This window comes from Agelaius tricolor, unplaced genomic scaffold, assembly GCF_023055355.1.
Source record: "Agelaius tricolor isolate 1412-34295 unplaced genomic scaffold, bAgeTri1.0.p SCAF_26, whole genome shotgun sequence".
NCBI classification, from domain to species: domain Eukaryota; kingdom Metazoa; phylum Chordata; class Aves; order Passeriformes; family Icteridae; genus Agelaius; species Agelaius tricolor.
Window position 1 is genome coordinate 4,178,128 of NW_027269286.1, and position 24,742 is coordinate 4,202,869.

The 24,742-nt window shown below is 38.7% G+C and overlaps 1 protein-coding gene across 1 annotated transcript in view; it reads right to left on the bottom strand.

Moving 5' to 3' along the window:
- Nucleotides 1–3,670: 3,670 nt before the first annotated feature.
- Nucleotides 3,671–24,742, bottom strand: part of LOC139600277 (serine/arginine repetitive matrix protein 3-like) — a 36,249-nt gene continuing 15,177 nt past the window's right edge. The window contains exons 4-5 of the mRNA XM_071448348.1: nt 13,739–13,804; nt 3,671–4,199 (exon numbers count right to left, since the gene is read on the bottom strand). Of these exons, the coding sequence (XP_071304449.1) occupies nt 4,092–4,199; nt 13,739–13,804 (174 nt within the window). The 3' untranslated portion in view covers nt 3,671–4,091. The remainder of the gene's footprint in view (nt 4,200–13,738; nt 13,805–24,742) is intronic.

Here is a 24,742-nt window from a genome sequence, read left to right on the forward strand (position 1 = left end):
ATTCAGAGTCACATAATATTTGCGTTCCACCAACAGTCCAATGTTTTGGGTTTTTTTTTTTGGTAACATATGATCATACTATAAAAAATTCACTCTTGTGCAAAGGTGAGCTATTATATTGTAAATTCCACTCACAATAAGTCTTGTGTAGCTCAAGTCTGTGACCTACATTTCAATACACCCTAAAAATTTTGTACTCAGTCATTCCCTTTGCACTTTTCTATACCAACTCACCAGTAAATCTTGGCACATGAATAACCAAAATACATGCACACAAGATCACTGATTATTTTATATTAATTTTTTTTCTGAGCATCACTCTAGCTCTTCTCAACTAAGTTGCCAAAGTGCAAGAGCTACATCTAGAAGCCCCCTACCTTAGCCCCACTGCTGCTGAGTTCTTGCTTCTCCATCAGTGATAAGTTAGAAAATTCAGGAGTTCAGTCCCTCAGTATTTTGAGGGAAAGCAAATGGACCAGCTGCCCAGAAAACAAAGGGGTTCTGAGCTGTCTGAACTCATAAGTACTCAGCAATGCTCTGTTGAAAGTGTCTGTGTCTCTTACAGTTTAACCCAAGATGGCAATCAAGTACCACACAGCCACTTGCTCACTTCCCCACTTCCCCACCTGCACTGATGGGGAGGTGAATTCAAATAAAAAGTAAACCTCCTGTGTTGAGATGAGCAGTGAAACAAAAGAAAATATTAAAATAATAACAATTCTAATGAAAATACACTGGGAATCTAGGGGGTGTGTAAATAAAATCCAGCAGAAACAAGTGATACTCAATACATTTGTTCACCACACACTGCTCAGCCCACCCCCAAGCACCGATAGCAGCTCCTGGCCAAACTGCAGCAGTTTATATACTGGGCATGATGTTCTGTGGTATGGAATATCCCTTTGGCTGCTTCAGGTCAGCTGTCCTGGCCATGTTCCCTCCAGATTCTTGTGCAGTTGCCCACTGGCAATGCATGAGACAGTGAAAAGTCCTTGATTCAGAGTAAGCACTACTTAGCAACAACTAAAACATCAGTGTGTTATCAACATAATTCTCATACTAAATCCAAAGCACAGCGCTGCACCAGCCAGCTGGAACCAGTTCAATATCAGTGCAGCATCAGTTTGTTGTGTTTCACTAAAATTTTACAAAAGCTGAAAACAGAGCAGAGAACTGCTCACTGTCCCACTGTGAATAAGAGCACCTCAAGATGAGGGATTTTCACAAGGGCATGAGTTCCTGCAGCTCCCATACCAGCTAGGAAGAGCAGCAGGTGTTCAGTATCCCAGAAATACCAAATGGTGAATTGTCTACTCTCATTTTGGGACTAGGAGCCATTTAGAGCATTGATAAAGATTTGAGAAATGAGTTCTCAGTGCTGGATACAATCATAAAAAACATTCAGGCTGAATTTGGGTCTTATCAAAAATTCCTTGTTCTACAAATGAACAAAAGCTCAATGTAACTAACCTAGAACTGAGAAAACATCTCTTGGCAGAAGAAAAAAGTATAAGCCAAGACAGAGAATGAGAGCGAGACCTTTAGAGCTGTGCTGTTTATCTGCGCCATGGGGTTGTGAAACCAACTCATTTTTGACATCTCACACATGTGCAGTTGAACAGTGAACATGCAGAAAGGGGTTCTTTCAAGAGCTTTCACATGAGCTTTTCATGTGAAAGCTGAGTGAAACTAGCTTGCTCAGTTTGCAGAGTTTTTGTGTTAACTTTCTTATGTTTTACTTCATGCAGTTCTATACTCCAGGAGTTTTGTTTTGAGTTTTAGCTTCAAACAAAGCAAAAGTGATTGTAAACCGCCGTATTTTGACTTTTCATGCTGAAACTGTATCTCACACGGAAAGTTTCAAAAGCCAAAGTGCACAGGACTGGAAGCCTGGGGTAGTTCAGCCTGTGCTCAAGCTGGCTGACTGACTGAGGGTCAGAGACAAGATCTCCCTATATGCAGTGATGCTGATACCTGGCTTTTCTATGCAGTCCCATGTCCGTATGAAACTACCCAAACCCATCCAATTTTACATCGTTTTCTTCCAGGAATAATAAAAGAAGCTTATGGGCAGAGTTGTGGCAAATTAGTAACTTCTTATTATTAAACTTTTTTCTAGCTAGGTCCAGTAGGATTATTATAAAAGCTTTCTCAAACAGAAATCCAGACATACTGATAGCACTATTTTCTGCTAAATGAATGCTGGTTGTTCACCTGTATCTTATCAGATATGATTTACCAGAAACGGCATAGCAGTGTCCAGAAACATCTTCTTGACAGAAGCTTTCCTTTATTTTCCACATTCATGTTCTTAGCAGCCCTTCAGCCCAACTGTTAGCACATTGGAATATTTTAAATGGACACAGAAAATAATTTCTTTTCCTTTTCCAACAGCACTTATTATCATATTTCCATGATCATCATTTAACTTTCCACTATATTAATAACTACGACAAATTTTACCTAGCAAGCAGCAATATAAATCCTGTAACTTGACAAAAATATCCTGTGCTTATTTCTCTTTTTAACCATCAAAGTCACTACAACAACCCTGGGTATCAGCATTTTTCCTGTGTGATTCACTTACACCAAGCAAACCCTCTAGACCTACAGTTTTCCTTTTTTGAATTTCTGCTAAACCAACATGATCAACAGGTCCCTTTCTCTGTGGGTGGTGGTAATGTCAGTATACCACTGCCCAAATAACCTTTCTCTATAGGGAAATGCTAATATTTAACTCTTTAAATTTAAACCACATGTATTTTGGTCTCATAACTGCACTCTGTATTAACTGACTTTTGTTATTAATTTGTATCACTAAAAATCTTAATGAAACCAGTTATTGGAACTGTTAAGTGCAGTAGACATCCAAAATTTGTGTCTGAGCTAACATATTTTAATGCTGACTAAATATTTCCCCAACCATTGTAAACGCATTTTCAGAATTGCTGATGACACAGCTCTGTTCATGTTCACGGTAAAGCTGGGTCTCAGAAGAGTTGTTCTTCACAACCCATTCCAGGGAACATAAGCAATGGCTTTCAAATAGTTTCTATTTCTTACCTTCACCTTCTCCAGAAACATAAAGTGTCATTCAAATGCGGCCTACATGAGACCTCCACCAAGAAGACCAAATTCTGTGTGCTTTGATTACTTCCAGTTTCCCTCCTGGTATTCCCTGTGAGAGGCACTGCTGCTGCACAGGGTCTTTGCATGCATTGCCATCAGGTGACCACAAATATACAGCTGCCAGTGAGGGAAAAATATTGGTATTTGGGACAAATGCTCAGGGACTTCTTGTTCAAACAACACAAACCACAGATTCAACGGTTTCCCCAAACTAAATTGTTCCTCAGTAAAATTTAACACAACTGCAAATGTTAAAAAGCTAATACATGGATTAGCTCTAAAACTGCAATTATATTAAAAACTGGTGGGGGAAGAGGTGGAAAGACTGTATAAAATCTTTAAGTGTTTACTGTAACCTTTAGAAATGAAACAGTTTATTTAATGTTTATACATATGATTTAGGTAGTATTCTATACTTATAGCCATTGTTTTAATTATACATTTCATGTTTCATCATATAGGTGTGTTATTTAATACATATGAAAATGTAAAAAAATTATCTTTAGAACAGAAATTTTTAAAATAGATACCAACTCCCAGGTACAAATTAGCATCACCTTTTATTTAATCTGAATTCTGTAGCAAGTCCCATAAACTGTATGTTTCACTGCTCAGAATACCCTCCAGTCCCCTGGAGCAATATTAATAAAAGGAATGTATTTTCCCAGTCTGTCTGGGGAAGGGTGCAGGGGCTTACAAATTATATTTTAAAACAACAGTCATCTGAGATAGTTCTATCACCTCTAGGTATTCTGTGGGCTTGGTCACAAATTTCAGAGTGCTTAGGTTGTAGTTCTCCAACACTTCCCATAATGTGAATTCTTTCCCATTTCACAATCTTTCAATTAATTCCCAGTCCATAAACTCTTATCACATGTCCTCATATTTGGTAGAGCTTTAAAAATGCCATTATACCCCTCTTACGAGACAAATGATTCCCAGTTCTCTGTAGGAGTTTTCTTTCACCTTCCTTCAAGCTCCGATTCCCAATGATCAGAGATGAATGACACCAAGAGGGTATCTGTTTCTTGTTTCAAACAACCATTGCAGCCATGCCTTGGGAGTCCATCCTGAAAAAGATTGATAAATACTTTAAAAAAAAACCAAAACAACAGAGTACATGGAAACAGTTCTCTCTTTCACTCCCAAATTATAAAATTAATATTGGACATCAGTGAATCAGATGTCATGATTGCTCTGCCCATCATTACCTTTTCTGTAACAATTTCATTTCTTCAGCTTCTACAAAAGTAGTCCAAACTCCTATCAATCATAATGCTAGTGAGTGACTTTAAAAAGTTCACAGGAAAGTGTTCTCTGTCTACACAATCCTAATTAATGCCTGTGGTGGATTTTATACAGAATTCATTACTTTCCATTAGCTTTAATTTTATTTTAGGATGAGTTAATGCATTTTATACATATACAATATATCATTTTTATGCACTATATGCAACAAATTGCTCTTGTTATAAAATAACAATTCAGAAATGCTCAACCCCACATTGTGCAATTTATATATAACTATACTGACTAGTATAGTCAAGATTTTTAACTTTCCTCTTATTCAACAGACCATCAAAACTGGACCTGATTAACATAAGTTTCTAATAGTGTCTGTAATTATTGAATTTTTAATTTCATTTCTTTAATTAAAAAGGTTGGGGTTTTTTTTAATTAAACAAGTATTTCTTGTGTCTATCTGAGTGTCTTGCTACCTGAAATTACCACTTTCTTCAGGAAAATTAGTTTGCTGTCTCATGCCCAAAACTGGGAATTAATCTTCCTTTAGCCAGACTCCCAAGAGTTTTGAACCTCCAACCACTACAGTCCTGAGGAGAAGCCCCAGGCTCCTGGCCAGGACCTCCATGGTGCATTTGCTCAACAAGAGCCGCTCCCAGCTCACACACAGGTTCAGTTCAGCCACTGGAATTCAAAACAGACCCTTGACAGCATCCCATTGACTACAGCAACTCTGTCCTTGTTAGATATGAAAGAACTCTCCTGCCTCTAGGACTTGTTAACCTGAAATAAAGCACCTGAGAGGGAATTCCCTTCCCAGACGTGATATCTTTAATTTTCTTAAACAATTGCAGAGGTATATTACCATTTACAGCAGTTTTATAAAGGGGAAATTCAGGTTCCTGAAAGAAGGTACCTAATGCCTGCTAGGATACCCTGGAATACCCAGGATACACGTGCAGGACTGGCATGTTGGGGGACCTACAGGAGACTTTTGACCTTTGACAAAATCCAACACCTTTGAACTGGCAGTGAGAGGCCAGATGGGATTCCTACAAACTCTAAAATGCACAGGCCTATGTTTAGGCACATGAGTTTTTTCTAAAACTAGTAAAATAAACCACTTAAATTAAAAACCAAAAGAGACTAAACATAATTTTATATGATTTCACTTAATTAAAAACCTGGGAAAAAATAGTAAAAACTTTTAAGAAATAACTTAGTCTAAATCTCATCCTTTACTGTACAAAAACCTGCTGGAGATTATCATGGCTTGTTATCTTGATCCTATAAAGGCCATAATGAACTAGTCATATTTGCAATACTTTTATGCTTTCTGACTTGAAATTTTGGAATACCACTACATTTTCAAAGTTAAATACTTAAAAAGTCAGAAAACATTAATACAGGCTTCATGCAAACCCAAGAATAGAGCTTTTAGCTATTTTGGAGTGAAGTTTTTAATTCTATGTTTACATACTATTTTTTTTCACTCAGCAAATGAGTGTTTGGTACTGTTCATAAGTGTTGTTACATTTGTAATTAAATAACATCTTGGAAAAGTCATGGCTGCCAACAGAACGACTACTTTACATCCCTTCATTGCAAATAAAAATTCTAAAAAGGTAAAATGAATTCCCACTTTAATGTCCTCCTTGCAGCCAAGCCTTGGAACTTGCTTTCATGTTTTCCCTCAAGCAAATTTCCCTTTGATTCCAGGAAGAGTTCTGGTGGGCCATCATATCACAGTAGCACAGTCTTTTGTAGCCTTCTAGAAATGGCTGAGAAGGTAAACCTGGCTGGACTAGTCAAAGGGAAGATGATTGTGATGAAATTACAAGGAAGAAATTAGATACAGGACTAAGATGTAGCAGGTGAAGTGTTTCTAGAGGGGCATGGAAGCTCCTGTATTAATGTTGCATACAAGGCAGCAAGGAAGGCAGCACACTTCTGTGTGCTTTTGTTTAAAGAAGAGCAATTAAACTTAAAGTAATGCCAGAGGATTTGAAACCTAAGCTTCTGGAAGAAAACAAATGCAATTGGGGTTTGTTCAGGCTAGGGTGCTCAGCTACATGCCAATGCAAATGTTAGGGGGAAACTATTTAATGTAAAAGGACAATAGAGATACAAGGGATCTGGATAAATGCAAAAGACAGAAAGACAGAAAAACATTTATAACCATCAGAGCTGTGATGAGTTGGAACAAACTTCCAGTAGCATATAGGGTGGTCAAGGCAGCTCCTGCATGGATTTCAGAGTTAGTTTGGTTTTAACAGCCAAAGATTAGACTTGATAGACCAGGAGCCCTGAGCAATGAACCAGCAGGGTCTTGGTTCTTTACAACTCTGACACAGCTTTCTCACTGTGCTCATGAGACATCAAAAACAGCTCTACATACTAAAGGAGGTTGCAGCTAATACCCAGATGAACACTTAAAGGAAAACATAAACATTATAAGAGACATTAAAATTATTATGAGATTATTTTCTGCTTGAGGCTTATTTATGGAGTAGAAAGTTAAATACTACTTTAGGTTGTTTCAGACTGAATTACAAACATTTATACTTTCAGTTGCTTCAATGAGATTACTTCAAATTCACCTTGAAGCAAATGAGATCTGAATTCAGCACCTTAATTCTTTGTTTATTGTGGGAAGGTTGATGAATATTGCTGATTTCATAGTCATGGAGGGGGGCAGTGAATAAACAGTGGTAAACACATCAGAGAAAACAGTAAAAAGCAGAAGACAGCTTTAAGTAGACGTTGGTTCGCCTTACCAATTGTCTGCCCTTTGTTATTTATAGGTCAAGATTACACACTGCACAAAGATTATTAAAAAATGAAGACCAGCCAGCTTTCTCTTCATTTTAGTTTGAAGTAACCGTCAAAAGCTATATTTTAAGCAAAATTTTTTTCTTCTTCTTTGTCACAGCCAAATTCTCCAGTTCAGGAATTTACAATATTTTCCTTTTTCCAGAATGACACCTGCTGGTGGGAGAAGCATGGATGAATTGCAGATATTTTAGAGGTTTGATTGTTGCTAACCAGACATATTCTCTGAGCATGCTCATCACCTGTGTGCAGGCCAACTGTGGAAAATAAAGATTTGGAAAGTGTAAAGGTGCTATAAGAGGGTTTTTTTTAGAAGTAATATCATTTTCCAATATGATTTAATATTTGCTCTTAATAAACCACAAAGCTTCCTACTACTAAGCCAATGCTTCCATGGTGTTTCAGTGATGGATCCCAGACCTTTTTTGGGAAGCCCAAAGCATCATTCTGTCAGAGCCAGGTAACAGGCAGAAGGAAACCCTCCCTACCCAATGCAAAAAGCTGCTGGGCTGCTCCAAACTCTCAACTGCAAGTAAAACCAGCTGTTAATGAAACTATTTGTGCTTACTATCCCAAAAGATTAGATCTCAAAGACAAGTATTGTGCACATATTCCTGACTCAGTATGGGAAGACACAAGTGTGAGAGACAGAAAGCAATATGTACTTTTGCCAAAACTGTGACAGATCCTGCTCAATGCACTGGGCAGTGTTAGGCTCTGCAATGAGCTTCCATATTCACAGCTCCTCTGATGTTGGGTCTCTTGCCACAGCCTCCCCTACAGCTAAACCAGAGTCAGACCTGAGCTTTTGAGACTTCCAACACATTTACAGCAATATTTCTAAAAGTGATTTCCAATGCTAAGAACAATAAATAACTCTATTTCCTTTTTCTCAGCTGTAAATCATCTACTGTCTTCTGTAAAGGCAAGCTGAAGTGTAAGGTGCTCAGGATCCTGAAGAAGACTCTGAAGTTGGACTCTAAACTGTTTTAAACACAACTTTTGAAGAAATTGCTGTGGGCAAAAAGAAAACAGTTATAAAGAAAACTACTATATATTAAATTCAGGATTTGCATTCAAAGAAATCTTTCTAAGTATTTACAAGAGCATAGGCAAATATATACATTCAAATGTGTTCCCCTTGGATAAATACCTAGGTGTTGTTATGGCACACCTCACTGTAACATTAGAAAGCAAACTTTCTTTTGATTACCCTGGCTTGTTATGGCATTAGATGGCAATTTAGGAGACTTGGCTTCTACACCTGGATTTATCATTGGCCTCCTTTATGGCTTTGAACAGGTAACTTCACAGCTCTATTCCTTCAATTCTCCCATTTATGAAAAGAAGGTAGCACTGCACTATTCTGATGGTTAAAAGGTTGATTTCCAAAAAAGAATTTTTTTTTTTTTTGTAAATGTAAACACATGAGAAGGGGGTATTTCTAGAAATTCACTCATAAATGTAAGACACACAAGACTTCAAAAGATAGTTTAGATCTGGAGAGTTTTTTTGAACGTATTTTTTGCAAAGTTGATCAGAGTTTCAGTCCTACCCATGGTTTTACATACTTCTGTTTCTACTGTCCTTTTTTGTCACACATACAATTAAGACTATCAAAATCTGGAAACATGGCTACTGCAGTTTAACTTTCTTAACCTCTTTAACAAAGCAGTGGCTTCACAAAGAGCCCAGCTGCATCTCAATGCTTTCAGAATAGCCCAGGGTGAGCACTTTGCTGCAAACAGCAGCAGGATGGAAGCAGAGAGGCTGATCTAACACCAGATCTGTGGACATCCCCACAAGGTTCAAGCTAGCTGAAACGCAAAGAGGAAATAGCAGAAGAAAATGCTTGTGCAAATATGTTCCTGCTTTTTAGAGCTAGAGCCTGAGGAGGTTTAGTGAAAAAGGTTTTCTAGCTGCTTCCACATAGCTCAAGGAGTGTCTCCTTCAGCACATCATTATCAATGATTGACCATGACAGTCTCCATTCTCTGCTAGAATCCAGCAAAAAAATACTTCCAATGTCAAAGAGATAACACAGTTTTTTTGTGTCAGATTAGAGGTCTGCTTGAGTTTGAGCTCAGGTTGCTGCTCATCCTTAAGCAGTCATTCCAGTTTTTATTGCCATACATGGGGATACAAATAGCCTGGGATTGAAATAAACTTCTGCACAAGAATAAGAGCTCTGAATATGGCCACATTTTTCTCCTCTCTACTCTCTACCTATCAAACTCACATTGCATGGAATAAACTTGGGAATACTTTCATATCCCATTCTCTTTATTTCACCTAGGACACTCTTAACTTCAACACTTTCACTCTTGCTCTCTGAGATGATGCGTGAGATGTGCATGATTGCTATAGACCCCTCCAACTTCTTATTCGGCAGCTATTGGGAAACTGGTTTGGACCAGAGCACTGCAGCTGCAATGTTTTTAAGCACTCATCACTCCTGGCAATGTGTTTCCAGCTTTATTTCCCATAGAAGTCTTTCCATCCCTTCCCCCACCAAGCAGCATATGCCCCTTGATGAGTCACGGCTCATCCAAACTCCCTTAGCTGCTAAACCACACAATGACCAAGAAGCTCTTCCTCAAAGGCATCCTGGCTCCAGCTGACCTCCTCAGGGACAGCCACAGGCTCTGCAGAAGTGACCTCTAACATCAAAGTTAAACATTACTTCAAAGTGATACACACAGAACAAGACATAACCGTATATGACACCATGGCTTCATTTTCCACTAGTTTTGCATGTGCAGCTTTTTTTGTGCCTGAGGGACATACTTTTCTTCCCCCTGTAACCAGCTTCCTCTAACTTTAGTTGGTTCTGTACTTCTAAGAGTACTTTCTTTCCTTCAAAAATATGTCCTTACCTTCCTCTCTTTTGTCTCGAGCTTTCTTTACTTGTCTTACCCACATAACTTCTGTATTTGTACGGATCTTTATCAGCATGTGCTTTTTCATTTGCCTCAGAGAAATTTTTCTCCTTTCAACCATAGTCCTTTGCAATAAAGTCAGAGGGAACTGTTTATCTGTAGGGTGCAGCAAGTTCTTTGGGCTGCACAGACACTGTGTGGCACTTCTCAGCAATCAGGTATTTGTCCCATGAGGATAAATACCAGGTAACATATAAGTTTTCGGAATGTTACTCTATATTGGCCTGAAGAGGTCTGGAAGACCCAGTTTTACAACTGGGGAAGTGATTCCATTTCTTCAGAGTACTAAAGGCTGGTGAGCACGGGGAGTCTCCAGTGTGCAAGGGGATGCAGTGTGCACTGGGAAGTGAAATACTGTGTTGGGAACCAGAGTTCCCGGAAACCTGAACCAACCAATCCATTTGCATATCTGTTTGTGGGTCAGATCTGATTGCAGGCACAAGTATGTGCTACCCTCACCACCCCTGAGGAAAGCTCACTGTGCTTTTTCCTGGACCAAGTCTCCCTGTCCAGACCACAGGGCAGCACAGGAGGTGTACACCACTGTTTCCTTCCATTTGGGAATTGTTAATGGTGTATGGGAGTATGCCTGCTGAAAGTGATACAGATCCAGAATCTCAACAGCTCCCTGCACAGTGGAAGTTTAAAAGTCCCTGAGTGTTACAAACTTTTGTATTTCTTCTCTTTAGCATTGTCTTTTTTTCCTTTCCACACCATTTCCCTTTCTCAGAGTTGTTTGTCATTTTACAATCCTACCCTGAACACCAGAATGACACTTACAGTTCTCCATCTAAAGACAAATGCCTTCAGACAAAATGTCTTATATTTTAAACTCTGGTAAGAGCAAAGCAAGAGAGAATACACACTGTGAGTATCTTCTGCATCTGCACAAGACTGCTAAAACATTGCAAACTGCACAGGATATAATGTCAGTCCATGGGGAAAAAAAAGCATAATTACCTGACCCAAACCAGCAGATAAACTCAGTCAGAGAATTGCTATTTCCTACTTTTCTCCACCTTACATTTCCCCTACTTTTGTACTTGTCTCCTTCTTCTCAGAGATATATTTTATGGGGATATATCAAATATGTTCCTGTACCACAGAAACTCTTTACTGAGATCCAGAAAAGGTGGAAAAGGTTAGGTTTTACAAGATGTCACTCTTCCAGTAAATCAAAGTACGGGATTTGCATACCATGTGCAAGGTGGGGGCTTTTTTTTAATGAATTTTCCCCCTCCTACTCCACATTTACTACATAGAAATTTCTTTCCTTCAATATCTCTTTTAAAGCTTTGCAGCCCTGAGGTCAGAACAATAGGCCAATCTTCACACCAGCCTTTTCTCCCTTCATACACAGAGGAACTGTCTTGTCACATGGTACCTTTTCTCTTCATGAGACACTGACACATATGGTTTCATAGACTTGTTCCTCCTGAATTTTGAACAACAGTTATCCCACTACCCAAGAACTGTCCTAAGATTTTTTTCCTCTTTAGTTGGTTATCTGCCATTTCCACACCCTCAGAAAGACTCCAGACTTTGCCCTGTTGCTAGATCATCATTAGTTTATCCCACACAGATTAGAGTTCCTCCTTACTGCACAAGTCTTTCACTTTCCCTTTCCCACATTTTTTCTAGATAAGAACTTTTTTACTCAAATGCTGCCTGAATGTTTTTCTTAATATCCTCTCACTTGTTTGTGCTTTATTCCTGCATATCCTGCCTCTGAGATACAACTTTCTCTTCTGATCTCTCTTGTTCCTCTGTCCTTGCATTACCTACCAACATCTTTTCTGTGATGATTACCCATCAAATTAGACAAGGTGTTTTTCCCAACTGTCTTTTGTTTGGAATATAAGTTCTAGGTAGCTTTCATATCTGAAACTTTTAAGACTTTACACCTCCTCCACACTTCAACCCCGAGGCTCCTCAATCTGGTTGACTTGAGTAATTAAATCATATAGTTTATGAAAATTTTCCTCTTCAAAATCAGGAGCCTTAATTACAGTCCTGTTTCTATTTAGTCTTATATTTAGTGTAAATACAGGAGACCTGTGAACACTTCAAATTTCTTTTATTTTTATTCTTCCACAGAAGCCACAGTAGTCCTCAAAACTAAGGCAAAACAGGATTGACTGAGAGGGCATTTGAAGAAGTATTTCATCTACCATGTTAATAGGTTCCTTAAGAAATAGATCCCTATTTCTGCACAGCTTCCTCCAACCTCCATCTAGCAAGTTTAAGTCTCACTTAGACACATAATTTCCAGTTGTCATTTATTTCTCTAATTATACTACAGAGATCTCTGTCCATGTCTAGACTGTAAACATGAACTAAGGGCTACAGCAGCCATCTGGAATGGTTCTCTTTTACTAACTTTTACCAAAGTAGTTTTGACACATACAAATTTTGTCTTAGGCCAGCAATAAATACTAATAATATTTTTTTTCCCCTGAGGAAGAATTTATGACACACTGGGTTTTTTGAGAAAGACAGTATACAATATTTCCAGGTCATTCCCAAAGCAATTGCATCACTGGGCAGCAAAACACCAGGGCTGCTGGACTCCTGGCAGCCCTCACACTGGGATACCTCAAAAAAAGCAGTCTGTAGTGGAGCCTTAGGGAAGGATAACCAGAAGGGGCAGCAGTCTGAGGACTCAGTAGGCTTGAGGAGGCAGACCACAAAGGTCTGATCTGCCGCCAGTCTGGCAGGAGGCAAGGGAGAAAGCCAGAAAGCTGCTAGCCCGCTGCATGGACAGGGTGGGAGGGGGCTATGCTGGGGTAGGGGAGACTTGGGGTCTGGAGGGAAGAGGTGACTTTATCCATTTCAGTATTTATTACCATGTCATCAGTCTGCTCAGCCTAGCAAAGAGCCCAGGGCTGGCTGGGGGGAGCAGCAGGGGTCAGGCAGCAGCCCCTCAGCTTAGCTCTATCTGCAGCTCCACTGGAACTGATGCACCCCAGGGACAGCATTTCCACCCTCCACAAGTAGCATTTTTCAACTGAGCAACCAAACACTTTTGGCAAACTCTTATCTGCAGCTCTACCAACTCCAGTTTCTCCATCTTTCACAAGTATTAAAAGTGTGAAGCAAGACCGGTATTTAGGCCACCAAATGAGTAATGTCTGAAGCAGACTCAGCAAGAAGCTTGTGGGAATTTTTGACTAGCATTATTAACTACTACAGATTACTTACCATATCTAGCCAGTTCAGACTGCTGTGCTTGTTGCACTAACACAAAAAAAAAGCTGAGTTCTGTGAGTCTTTTTTTTTGTTGTGGGGTACTATCACTCACTTTCACTAACATGATAAAAAAAATGATGCCTGGAATTACAATAGCATGGTGGAAACTTTCTACTACACTGCAGTGAACCTTCAGGGAAAACATGTACACGTTTGCTACAGATATTACATGTATTTCCACCAACCTTGTCAAAATGGATCACATGAAAAAAACAAAACAATTACAAAGAAAACTGCTTCATCAACTTCTTCCATTACTCACACCATAACGCAGATGTAAGATCAAAACCAAAAGTGTAATTTTCAAAAGCCTTTTGAAAATTTGAACATTTAGCTGGATTTCTTACCTTGTCACCTCCATGAACCCCAGAGAAAATGAGTAGTCTGCAATCTTTCAAGAAGGAAAACACAACCTAAAATATCAACATGGTTCAGAATTAGGTCCAAACACTGAACTGTTTAATTCAACAACTAACCACATTGTACTTCACAAATGCATCTGCAAACAGAATTAGGATATGATGAAACAAAAAATTCTCCTTGTGGTTTTGTGTATATCATCCTTGCCACTTTCGTAATTAGAGGGCATAGGCTACCATTAAAGTCAATTGCAAAGTTCCCATCGACTTCAGTAGATGTAAACCAGGCTTTAATATTATGCTTTTCAGTTTTCTTGAGGTTTAAACACCTCATAAAATAAATTTACAGATGAACTAGTAAATGTACACTTACAAAGAAACCTCCTGAGGAGTCCCTGAAGCCATATTTTTTAAACACTGCTATTCATTCAGGTTATATCAGACAGATTAAGCGACTGTCAAATATAGATTAAGAACAACAATAAGAAATGTTGAAAATATACTCCGGAAATATAATTTTAAAAATATCATTTGATAAATTTGATAAATTTGACAAATTTCAATCAAATTTATCAAATATCATTTGATAAATTTGACAAAGCAGATTTAGAAGAGGGTTTTATATTATGCTACATATTTCACAAGCTCAGAAAACCCTATCTATTTATCTGCCTATCTATTTCAGTGATCTGTAAATGAAAACATGCACCATATATACAGCAAGTTCTAAAAACCATTAAAAAAAAAAAACCCACTCACATTAAAATGCAAGAAAAGCTAACTGAGAAAGAGAGAAAAAGTGTGGGAGTAGAGAGAGTCTAACGGATGAGAAGTCAGAAATACTACCATCCGGAGCTGACATTTTCTATTATAGAGCTATGTGCCCAGTGGGCATAATTTTTGGTCTTGCAGACTTTCCACAAGTAAGACTCCAATTCACTACAGTGCAAATGAATGAACTGCAGGATCCAATTAATCCTGCTGAGGTTTGAAAAACAATCTCATATTCTGCCTGAATATTTCAGTGAATTTCAGAGATTTTTAAGATAGTTTGCCCAATTCATTGATAAATAATTGTTTATAACTATTTATAAGTATAAAGTAGAAATATAAACATAAGGTGAACATTAGATGATAAACAGATATAAGGAAGTAGTAATTACCTAACTTGACTTGATGAAGGCTTTATTAGATGGAACATCATAGATGACATTACCAAAGAAAGAGTTGTGATTGCAGGATGACATTTGCACTGTCATCTTGTTCCAGATACTACTGGAACAAGTAGAAATGGTCTTTTGGCAATTAACCACTGGGGAAATGTCTGCCCATTACCACACAGGAAGACAGTAGAAGAGCCAAGGATACTGTCCAGCTCTCCAGAACAAACTTCAAATACCTAAACATGGAGATCTTGTTTTCTTTTTCTACCATGCCCTGTTTCAATCAGAAAATGCCTTGCACCTTCTCAACAAATGAGATAGAGTTCTGCATCCACCAATCCTTCTCGGTGCTGCTTCATCTCCAGAGCAGATGCATGCTAGATACAGAGACGAAGCCATGTGAGTGAAAACACAGTGCAATCACAAAACTAGAGTCAGTGTTTCCACACAAACACATGTTGGAAGCATACTGAGGTTGCAGAGATCATTTTTTTAATCTTAATTTTAGGATACCTGTCCATGCATCTTGAATATTATCTTAATGAGGCGTTTTGAATACACTTGCTTTTAAAAATAAAGTAATAAATAGTATTTCCACTGTGTGCATCATACCTACAGAAACCCATCATCTAGAATGCTGTCTTTAGGAATACACACACTAGTGGAGAAATGGTCAGTAAAGAGTCACAGGACCATGGACTCACTCAGACTGGGAAGGACTCTCAGGATTTTGTCTATTCCCACCCCTTGCTCAAAGCAGGACTCATTTCACCATTAAATGTGGCTGCTCAGGGTCTTGTTGAGGTTGTCCAACTCTCTGTGTGTGTTCAGGCTAGCAGCAAAGAGAAACTATGCTGGAGGCTGCCCAACAGCATGCAAACTAAAATTTGGGAGCCCTAAGATGCATTCCAGCTCAGGAGGGACTGGCTCCCTACTCCCACATCCACTGCAGAGCATCACTGCAGCTCAAAGGAACGCCCAGGGACAGCACAACAGGGGTTGCCTCAGTTTTGTCCTCTGGTGCCCCAAGCCAGTGACTGTTCAGTCACCCTGTGAGGACGGTGGATGGAAAGTCTGATGGTGGGAAGGAGCTGTGCGAGGCGGAGAAGATGAAATCTCTGGAAATATTTGCTGTTAAGCTTTAGTAAACCTCTATGGGATATTTGGTAACTGTGTTTTTTTCCATGTCTTGAAACAGTCGACCAAACTTGAAAGGCTTTGTGAGGATGGCAAAAGGCACATACCTGATTCAAAGGCAGAGAAAGGCCTCTCTTTGCTCAAAAACACGGGGGGCAGTTATTATTTTTTTTAAAAAGCAAAAATCTAGCCTTCTTCTTATAAGTAGTTCAACCACTTTTCAATTAAAAAACTTAAAGACCTGGAGACTGGGAGTGGATAAAAATAAATCTAGCCTAAATACATTCATATTGGCAGAACTCTGGGCAATTAAAATTAAAATATGTAAATGAAACAAAGAAAAGAAAAAGAAAAGAAAAGAAAAGAAAAGAAAAGAAAAGAAAAGAAAAGAAAAGAAAAGAAAAGAAAAGAAAAGAAAAGAAAAGAAAAGAAAAACTATTGAAACAGGAAGCGCTAGAAGACCTTCACAATGGCCAGAGCTGCCCATCGTGCCTGTAATATTGCTTGGTAAGCACTTTGGAATCCTTGTAAGTGAACAAAATCATATCTCTGAAGCTGCTGGACTGCACTTCTCTGCTCCCCTTTTTTCTACTGCAGTATCTTGCTGTTAATTATTGTCATTATAAACCACAGCTGGCTGGTGGGAGCACCAGTCAAGTATGTTTTCCTCTGGAACTAAACTCCAGGAAAATAAAAAACTCTGAATATGCATTGCATCAGGATTAAAGACAAATTTTGAAGTTTGCTTCCAGAGAAAATGCTGGTGAATTTAAACTGTATTAATGTACAGGGGAGGCAGTGCCAAAGGACGAGAGCACTCCACAAATACAGCTGCAATTCCATGAAGTCAGAGCAAGCAGCTCCTTGCCCACAAGATGAGGTAAGTATGGGATGCAGTGTAACAGCCTGCAGAACACAAACGGATCTTGCAGCTCTATCTGGATTGTGAGGCCCCCAAACTAACAGTATTAAATTCATCATACATACAGTTTTTGTATTCAGCTTGGGTTTTATTTGACAGCCCTAAATTTTGACTTTTGAAAGAGTATTCTTTCTATCATCATTATTATTATTAAGGGTTGTTTTTTTTGGAGCTTCCAGTATGCCATGTCACTAGCTGGTAAGGGATCGCTGATGGACTCTCCATCCTCTCAGACACAGCAGAGTGTTTGCTACTGGTTTCAGAGGAGCAAGATTTCACCCCACAGGAAATCAAGGTAAATGGGAAATAATACTCATTTCATTCAATCAAATAATAAAGCTCACACATTTTCAGGATCTCAGTCCACAGACATTTCCTTTTTCTGTCACAAAAATGCAGTTGGGAGGACATGCAACATAAAGTACCAAAAAAGGTACTGTAACACAGAGTGAGACAAGGGGGCCAAAGCTGTAAATTCCTTCCATCGACATGGTAATCTGTATTTGTAAAAGACCAATATTGAGCAGGCAGTGAAAACAGAAATGCATAACCACATCAAATCATTCCACTGCCAGAAACATTCATACCAATTTCCACCATCAAACACACAGTATGATTACTTAAAAGCTTTTTTAACTTATAAAAACAAAACCCTCAAGATGGTATAACTTCTCATTTTCATATTCTGTAACATGAATATACATCAAATTGGCAACAATCTGTACCTTGTGTACAAGCCTCCTTCAGGGTCATTAACAGGGAATCAACTCCTTGCAGTAAGTAAACACTTCTTTTTCTTGGGTTTTATGTTAAAAATTGAAAATTAATCTTGCAAGTCATTTTGAGCCAGCAAAACAGGATTGACAAAGCAAGCACTGTAGTATGATATCTTTTATTAGGCCAACTTAGAGTTCAAAAGTATGCAAGCCTTCTTGACCACACACAGGTTCCTGTATGCAGAACTCCAGGCTGGAGCCATAAAATGTATTAAACTACTTGCTTTGTCACTACCTATATATACACATAATATATATGTATATAATGCATATGCATACACATTTGAAATGCTTCAGAATAAACTGTTCATTGACACAGGTTTAAAATAACAACTCTGAAGGATTTCTGTGGGTTGGCATGTTATCTTGCTATGTATTACTGGATTTAATAATTTATCAGTACACAAAACAAATCCTGCTTCTGATTTCTAATGAGGTCTAATTCCTATGAAAAAAAAAAAGCCATAGTAAAAACGTTATCAAATATACATTGTTTGCTGTTTAAAATAATAACAATGAGAATACCTGGCAAAGACACAACGCAGTGTTTCACATCAAGTGCTTTATAAGGAATAATATAGAGCATCACTAACCTTGTAGTACCAATGATACTTCAGGATGCTTTGCGCAGACAAGACCCATTCTAAATAGAAATCTCTTCTGCATAAGAATTCAAATGTTTCTAATGTTGTTATGTGCCCCAGCAAGGTGTGTTCATTACCTGCTCAGCTCTGCTTTCCACCCCACCCGCACATAAACAGACACTACCATGGTATTGAGCAGCTCTCAGTTCTCATGACAAACATTCCTCCCCTGGAACAAAAGAGCCAGCACTGGGAGCTATATACAAAGAATGTATCAAAGAACAGTGACAGAAGCAACCCCTCTCCTTCCTTCCAGTTTTGGCACCTGTGAAGTTCTTTCTGGGTGTTTCATTAGGAGTGCTGTCACACCAGTAAATGAAAGCCAGTCATCATTACAAAGACTGAAGAATTGGGGTCCCTCAAGCCATTGGGCTACCATATGTAACACTTCATAAACATGAGTATCAATGACTGCACGGTGTCTCTACAGCCCTCAGCTACTGCAACTCTACCAGCAGAGGCCGTGGCACTACCTTGTGCTCCAGCTGTACATGCCATGGGATGGGTTGGTGGGTCTGATAGCATCAAATGTGCCTCTGATGAAGTCTATTAACTCACTTTGAACGAGCCTGAAGTTGATACTACATTTTCTTAGATTTTATCCTGAACAACAAAGGCTGTTTAAGACCAAAGAACATCACAGATTTGTAGAAGAGCTTTGTCTGGCTACAGCAGTACGCTCACAAAGGATCAGCACTTTGAACTGGGACATGGGAAAAAAATATTGGTAAGTAGATATACTGATTAATAAGAAATCTGAAACCACCTTTAGAATAAATTTAAGATGTGGCCTCAGTGTTACCCTATCCACCTGAAAATAATATGGAGGATTAGACATGAAAGCTAAAACATCATTTATCCCTGAGCTGAGGTAATGGCTACTAAAAATGTGGATTTCATTGACAGATGATTTAGTGAACATGATGACAGATGCTCCAAGATGGCTCCATTAAAAATAAAAGCAACATACTTAAATCTCATGAGGAGGCATTTTTTCTTATTGGTAGAAAATGTATGTCAAGACCTTTAGAAACTTAGGAACCACATAACGAGAAAATAACAAAGAATCAGCACTCATAAGTGTCTGGCTGAAGTTCCCACTAAACGGGCTTTGATAGATATTTTTTTCCTGACAACAAAGGCACCAGAGGGATTGGCTGGATTCTAGTTCTCCACTACAACCTATAATGAAAAATACTTCCTGTGGCCAAATGAAAAGAAAAGAACACTTTCGCCCTGAAAATGTGGGTTTGTTTGCACTTCTAAAGTGAATCTAGTCCAGGGATATCATCCAAAGACATCAATACTATCAGGGGCAAAGGGGGAGATGTAGTTACAAAAGTGTCCCAAATATTGGGACATTGTGTTCTTTGAAGATGAGAGTTTTATCAATGACTGAGAAGATACTGAAAATCTAGACAATAAAATTAGTATTACTTTGCTTCTGAGAGTTCAAGCTCCACTGCCAGCTGTAATGCACTGCCTCAGTGTTTGGTATCAATGAGGGTGACTCAAAGACTAGTCCAGAGCTGTCTCCCTTTTCTCTGTGGGCCTCAGTGACAGCTGCCTGCTGCTACAGCACTGGTCTTCTGGAAACACTGGTCTTGAGTGCAGCTGATGATAGGGGGTGGCCTCAGCCCACTCATTAATAGGACACAAGAAGAGAGAAACAGACCCTTCTAACGAGGCTCTTCCCACCAAAAAGTAAATGTCAAAAATAGATAAGCTAGATAATTCCCCAGAATACCCACTCCTCTCCTAAGGTGACGTGCTGAGATACAAATATTCACATTGCAGACATCTACAAATAGATAAGAAGAATCCCACCTCAGACATCTGCATTTCAGAAGAGGAAAACATTGGAGCCTTATGGCACAAACGTGCCTAAGAGGTGATGTTATCATCACAGTCTTACATATCACAAAGACTACAGTCCCAAGTCTTCTCTGGGCATTCACAAAGAATGTCAAACTGCACATTTGAAAGGAATGTGGCCTGTTTCTCAAGAGAACAAAAATTATGTCCATCTTGTCATACACCTTTCACATATGGCTTAAAGCCTGTGAATTTCATAAAGTTGACTAAGAGTCAAGGAAATTTCACATATATTAAACACTATTTTACTTATTTGACAACAAACTCAGAAAAACACCTATGAAAAGAAAATATAGTACCTATGAATTACAGTCATAATAAACTATCCCAAATTAACATATCCAAGTAAACACTAGGACTTTGCCAAGGAACAATAAACTAAAGGTTTGTGAAGTTTGCGGCTCCTTTTTACCTTTGGATAGAGTCCCTGTAGAGAAAGTATACATACTGTGATTTAACAGACTCAAAGAAAAATAAGCTTTTAATCTTGCTCTATAACAAGATTCGTCCATAATATTTTCATAATTAAAAACTAGGAGTAGGCAGGTGAGAGGCAGAGCTATTCCATGTGAACAAAGAAATGAGAAAGAAAGGCGTAATTGGGGCTCCTACTTGCAGTTCCTACAGCTCAAGCTATAAAATTGCTGTAATGCCTTTCTAAGAGAGCTTTATGATGTTTTTTCATAATGTCTTCCAAGCTAAAGTAGACCTAAAGGCTTCTTTCATATGTTTACACTGAATTAACATTAATTAGAGATGAAGGGTAAAATGAATGATCTGTTCAGCTGACCAAATGTAGATGTCTAAATAAGAGTGAGATTAATTGTCTCTAATCTCCATTGACTCAACTGATTAGTCTAACTACCTCAGGGGAGGTTCAGGTTGGATATTAGGAAAGATTTCTTCATTGAGAGATAGGTTAAGCATTGGAACAGGCTGCCCAGAGAAGTAGTGGAGTCACCATCCCTGCAAGTGCTCAAAAAATGACCAGAAGTGGCACTTTCTCATACGGTTTATTGGGCATGGTGATATTAGATCTAATGTTGGACTTGATCTTGCAGGTCTTTCCCAACCTTAATGATTCTGTGATCTATGATTATATGACTACAAAGAGCATGTAGACCCTCAAGTCACTTGTGGACATCTACAGTTATCTAACACCTCTCCCAGGCCTCACAACTCTCACTGACAGATGACAGACAAGTGAATATTCCAGACTAGCTTAGTGATGAATGAAATTGCCCTAAAAAAGAGAAAATAGAAATGGTCTTAAAATAGGAGACAATTCTATTGGGATGAGAATAAAATTCTGCACTTGGGCAGACCTTGGGCTAAGGAACAATTCTGAGAAAAAAAAATCAATAAACTGAAGATTAATGAACAATGTCAATTGGTAATAAAAACCAAAACTATCATAATATGATGGGATGTACATCTGACAAGGCATATGAAGGGATCCTTCATTCTGTTTCTCACCGGTTATACTGCATCTAGGAATGCAAGAAGAAAGATGGAAAATACAAATAAAGCTACAAGAATCGCTGAAGGTCAAGAAAAATAAATCATCCTCAATCATTTTCAAATCAAGATCCATAAAATGGTCTTAACTTGCAGCAAAAGAGACTCAGGTTGCGGATCAGGCTTGTATGTGTAATTTGCACATGTCAAAAAGGACAGTTTTCTAAAATGCTTAAACACTGGATTTAACTACCTTGAGAGGTTCTGCAATCTCCATCCTTGGAGGTCTTGGAAAGCAGGTTAGTCAAATACCTGTTACAGAGAACATAGGATATTTAATGTGACTTGACCAGAAGGAAGGAGCAGATGACCTCATATCTGCTTATCTGTTCTAGCACTTTTTTCTGTAATTCTCTGATAATAAGTCACTTTAGAGACTTGTCTTTGACTGCAACACTGTGTCATATCCAGGATTAGAATATTCTGTCTTTTCTCATTCTTTTAAACAACATCACCCAGTAATATTGGCCTATTCTTCAGACCAAAAAAAAATCCCTTTTAAGCCACATAAACAGGTAATAAAATCATACAATAGTTTGGATTGGAAGGGATCTCCAAAGACCATCTAGTCCGATCTCCCTGTCATGAGCAGGGGCTTCTCTTACTAGATCAAGTTGCTCCAAGGCCCATGCAAACATGACCTTGAACACTTCCAATGATGGTGCATCCACAGCTTCTCAGGGAAACTTGTGCCAATATCTCACCACCTTTAATATAAAATTTCTTCTTTATGTCTAATATCAACCTGTCCTCTAGTTAGTTTAAAACCATTGCCCCTTTTCCCTGTCACTGCAGTCCCTCTGCCCTTCTTAGAAGTTCCCTTTCTATACTGAAAGGCCACAATGAGTTCTATACAGAGCATTCTCTTCTCGAGACTGAACAACAGTCTTTCCACATAGAAGAGGTTTTCCACCCTTCTGATCATTTTTGTGACCCTCCTCTGGACCCACTCTAACAGGTCTTGTCCTGTACTGGGAAGTCCAAAACAGGTTGGTAACTGCCAGCAGCCTCCATTTTACCACTTTAAAACTGGAGGCGATGTTTCCCTTTTTCCATCCACTTGTGACCTCACAGGATTGCCATAACTTTTCAAGAATGATGGAAAGCAGTTTGGCAACTCCATCAATCAATTTCCTCAGGACTCTGGGATGCACCTCATCAGGTCCCACAAGCTAGTGTTCGGGTTCCTCAGGTGGTTAGGAACCCACTCTTCTCTTATCATTGGAGGGACTTTGCTGCCCCAGTCCCTGTCTGAAGTTCAGGGTTTTGGGAGAAGTGGGAAAGAACATTACAATTGGAAACTGAGCCAAAAAAAAAAAGAAAAGGAGTAACTGAACCTTCTTCATGTCTTCTGTCATTAGTCTTCCTATTTATCGGGGCAGGGATTGGTGGTGTAATCCTTGCAAATTTAAAGAAGTGCATAACTACATTATTGTTGAATTTTTAAATATAAACTGGGCAATTTCATCATTTCTATGTCCAAAAAATCACACTCACATTTACAGCCACATCAATTACATAGCACAATAAACACATTACGTAGCAGATACAAAACTGAACATGCAATGTCATGCAGTACTTTTGCACCTTTTTAAGTTCCCTGTAAGATCCCCGAAACAAAGACACTAAAGAAAACTCTGAAGACTCTGTCATATATAAACATCGCTTTCATTTTCTTCAGCAACTTCCCTGAAGAATGTTTTTGCAGACCCAGAAATACAACCTCACTCTTTGATCTTTTCAAAACAGATGGGTTGGAGGATCCCCACAAAAACTGCAATTTCATAATCTTCTAATACAACTGTTAAAACCCTCTGCGTTCTCAGAAACCTGCTGTCCATTTGCACTGAGTTCAGGCAATTTTCTGGCATTATATTTAAATGACCTTATTCCCAGGGCTGAAAAATTACTTCGTCATTTGTTCTAGATGGCCCAAGCTTACACCCACCACTTCTGTGAGGTCCTACAGCAATAATACAGTGCCTTCCAACAAAGTGATGTTTGGGAGGAGAAGTATGAACATGGAAATTAGCATTTTAAAGCCAAGTGTTCTTTTACATTTCATGGCTTCATCTGCCTATGCTTCTTCCTGAATAATTCCTGAAATTAATCATCATGTTACTGTTTTCTGTTTCTTGGGCATTTTTACCAAATTTTAGAATCCAATTGAATTTCCCAGCTCAGTTTCAGGATGAACATTCTTATTTGCATCACAGAAGACCAGGGGAGATTTCACACATAAACGATGTCTCATGCTTCACATACAGCTGTAAATGGATACATAAAATGTCTCTTCTCTGTGCCTTGGCAAAACTTCCTTAAAAAACTGCTGATCAGCATTTTGGTTGTTTCTATACCAAGCTTTAAAAAGTAGAAAGCATTCTACCAAATTTAATACTGTGACCCTATACATTTAAAAGTCATCAGATCTCTCAGATTACGCTAGAATTCCAATGCCATTATTTTGCTTCTGTAACCCCTCAAGTAGCAATGGAGAAGCCAGTGGCTCTGGGACAGGCACTGTCCTCTAGAACTCCACCAGTGACACTTGCCACTCAGATCCACAGATCCTGTAGCACTGGCAGTTTATCTCTGTTAGCAGATCAAAGAGACACTCAGGATTTGTCTAGACAAGGCACTTTGAGAAAACTTATCTGAATCAACCAAACAAAGAGAACTACATGTTGGATTTACACTCTAAGTATCTGCGCAGGTGTTTATTACTATTCAGTAAATCTGCATTATGAATCTATTGAGATTAACTTCCACGTCACATAGATAACTCAGTGGCAGTTTCTTAACAGGAAATTTCTAATGTGAGCCATAAAGCCATCCTCTTTCTTAAGACTTTTTCAGCCAGGAGAGACTTGATCTAAACCTGCAGTTCTGAACCAGGCAACAAGAGGAATGATGGCATCTATGACAGAAGTGATCTGTTAAGCTGACTAGAAGTATTT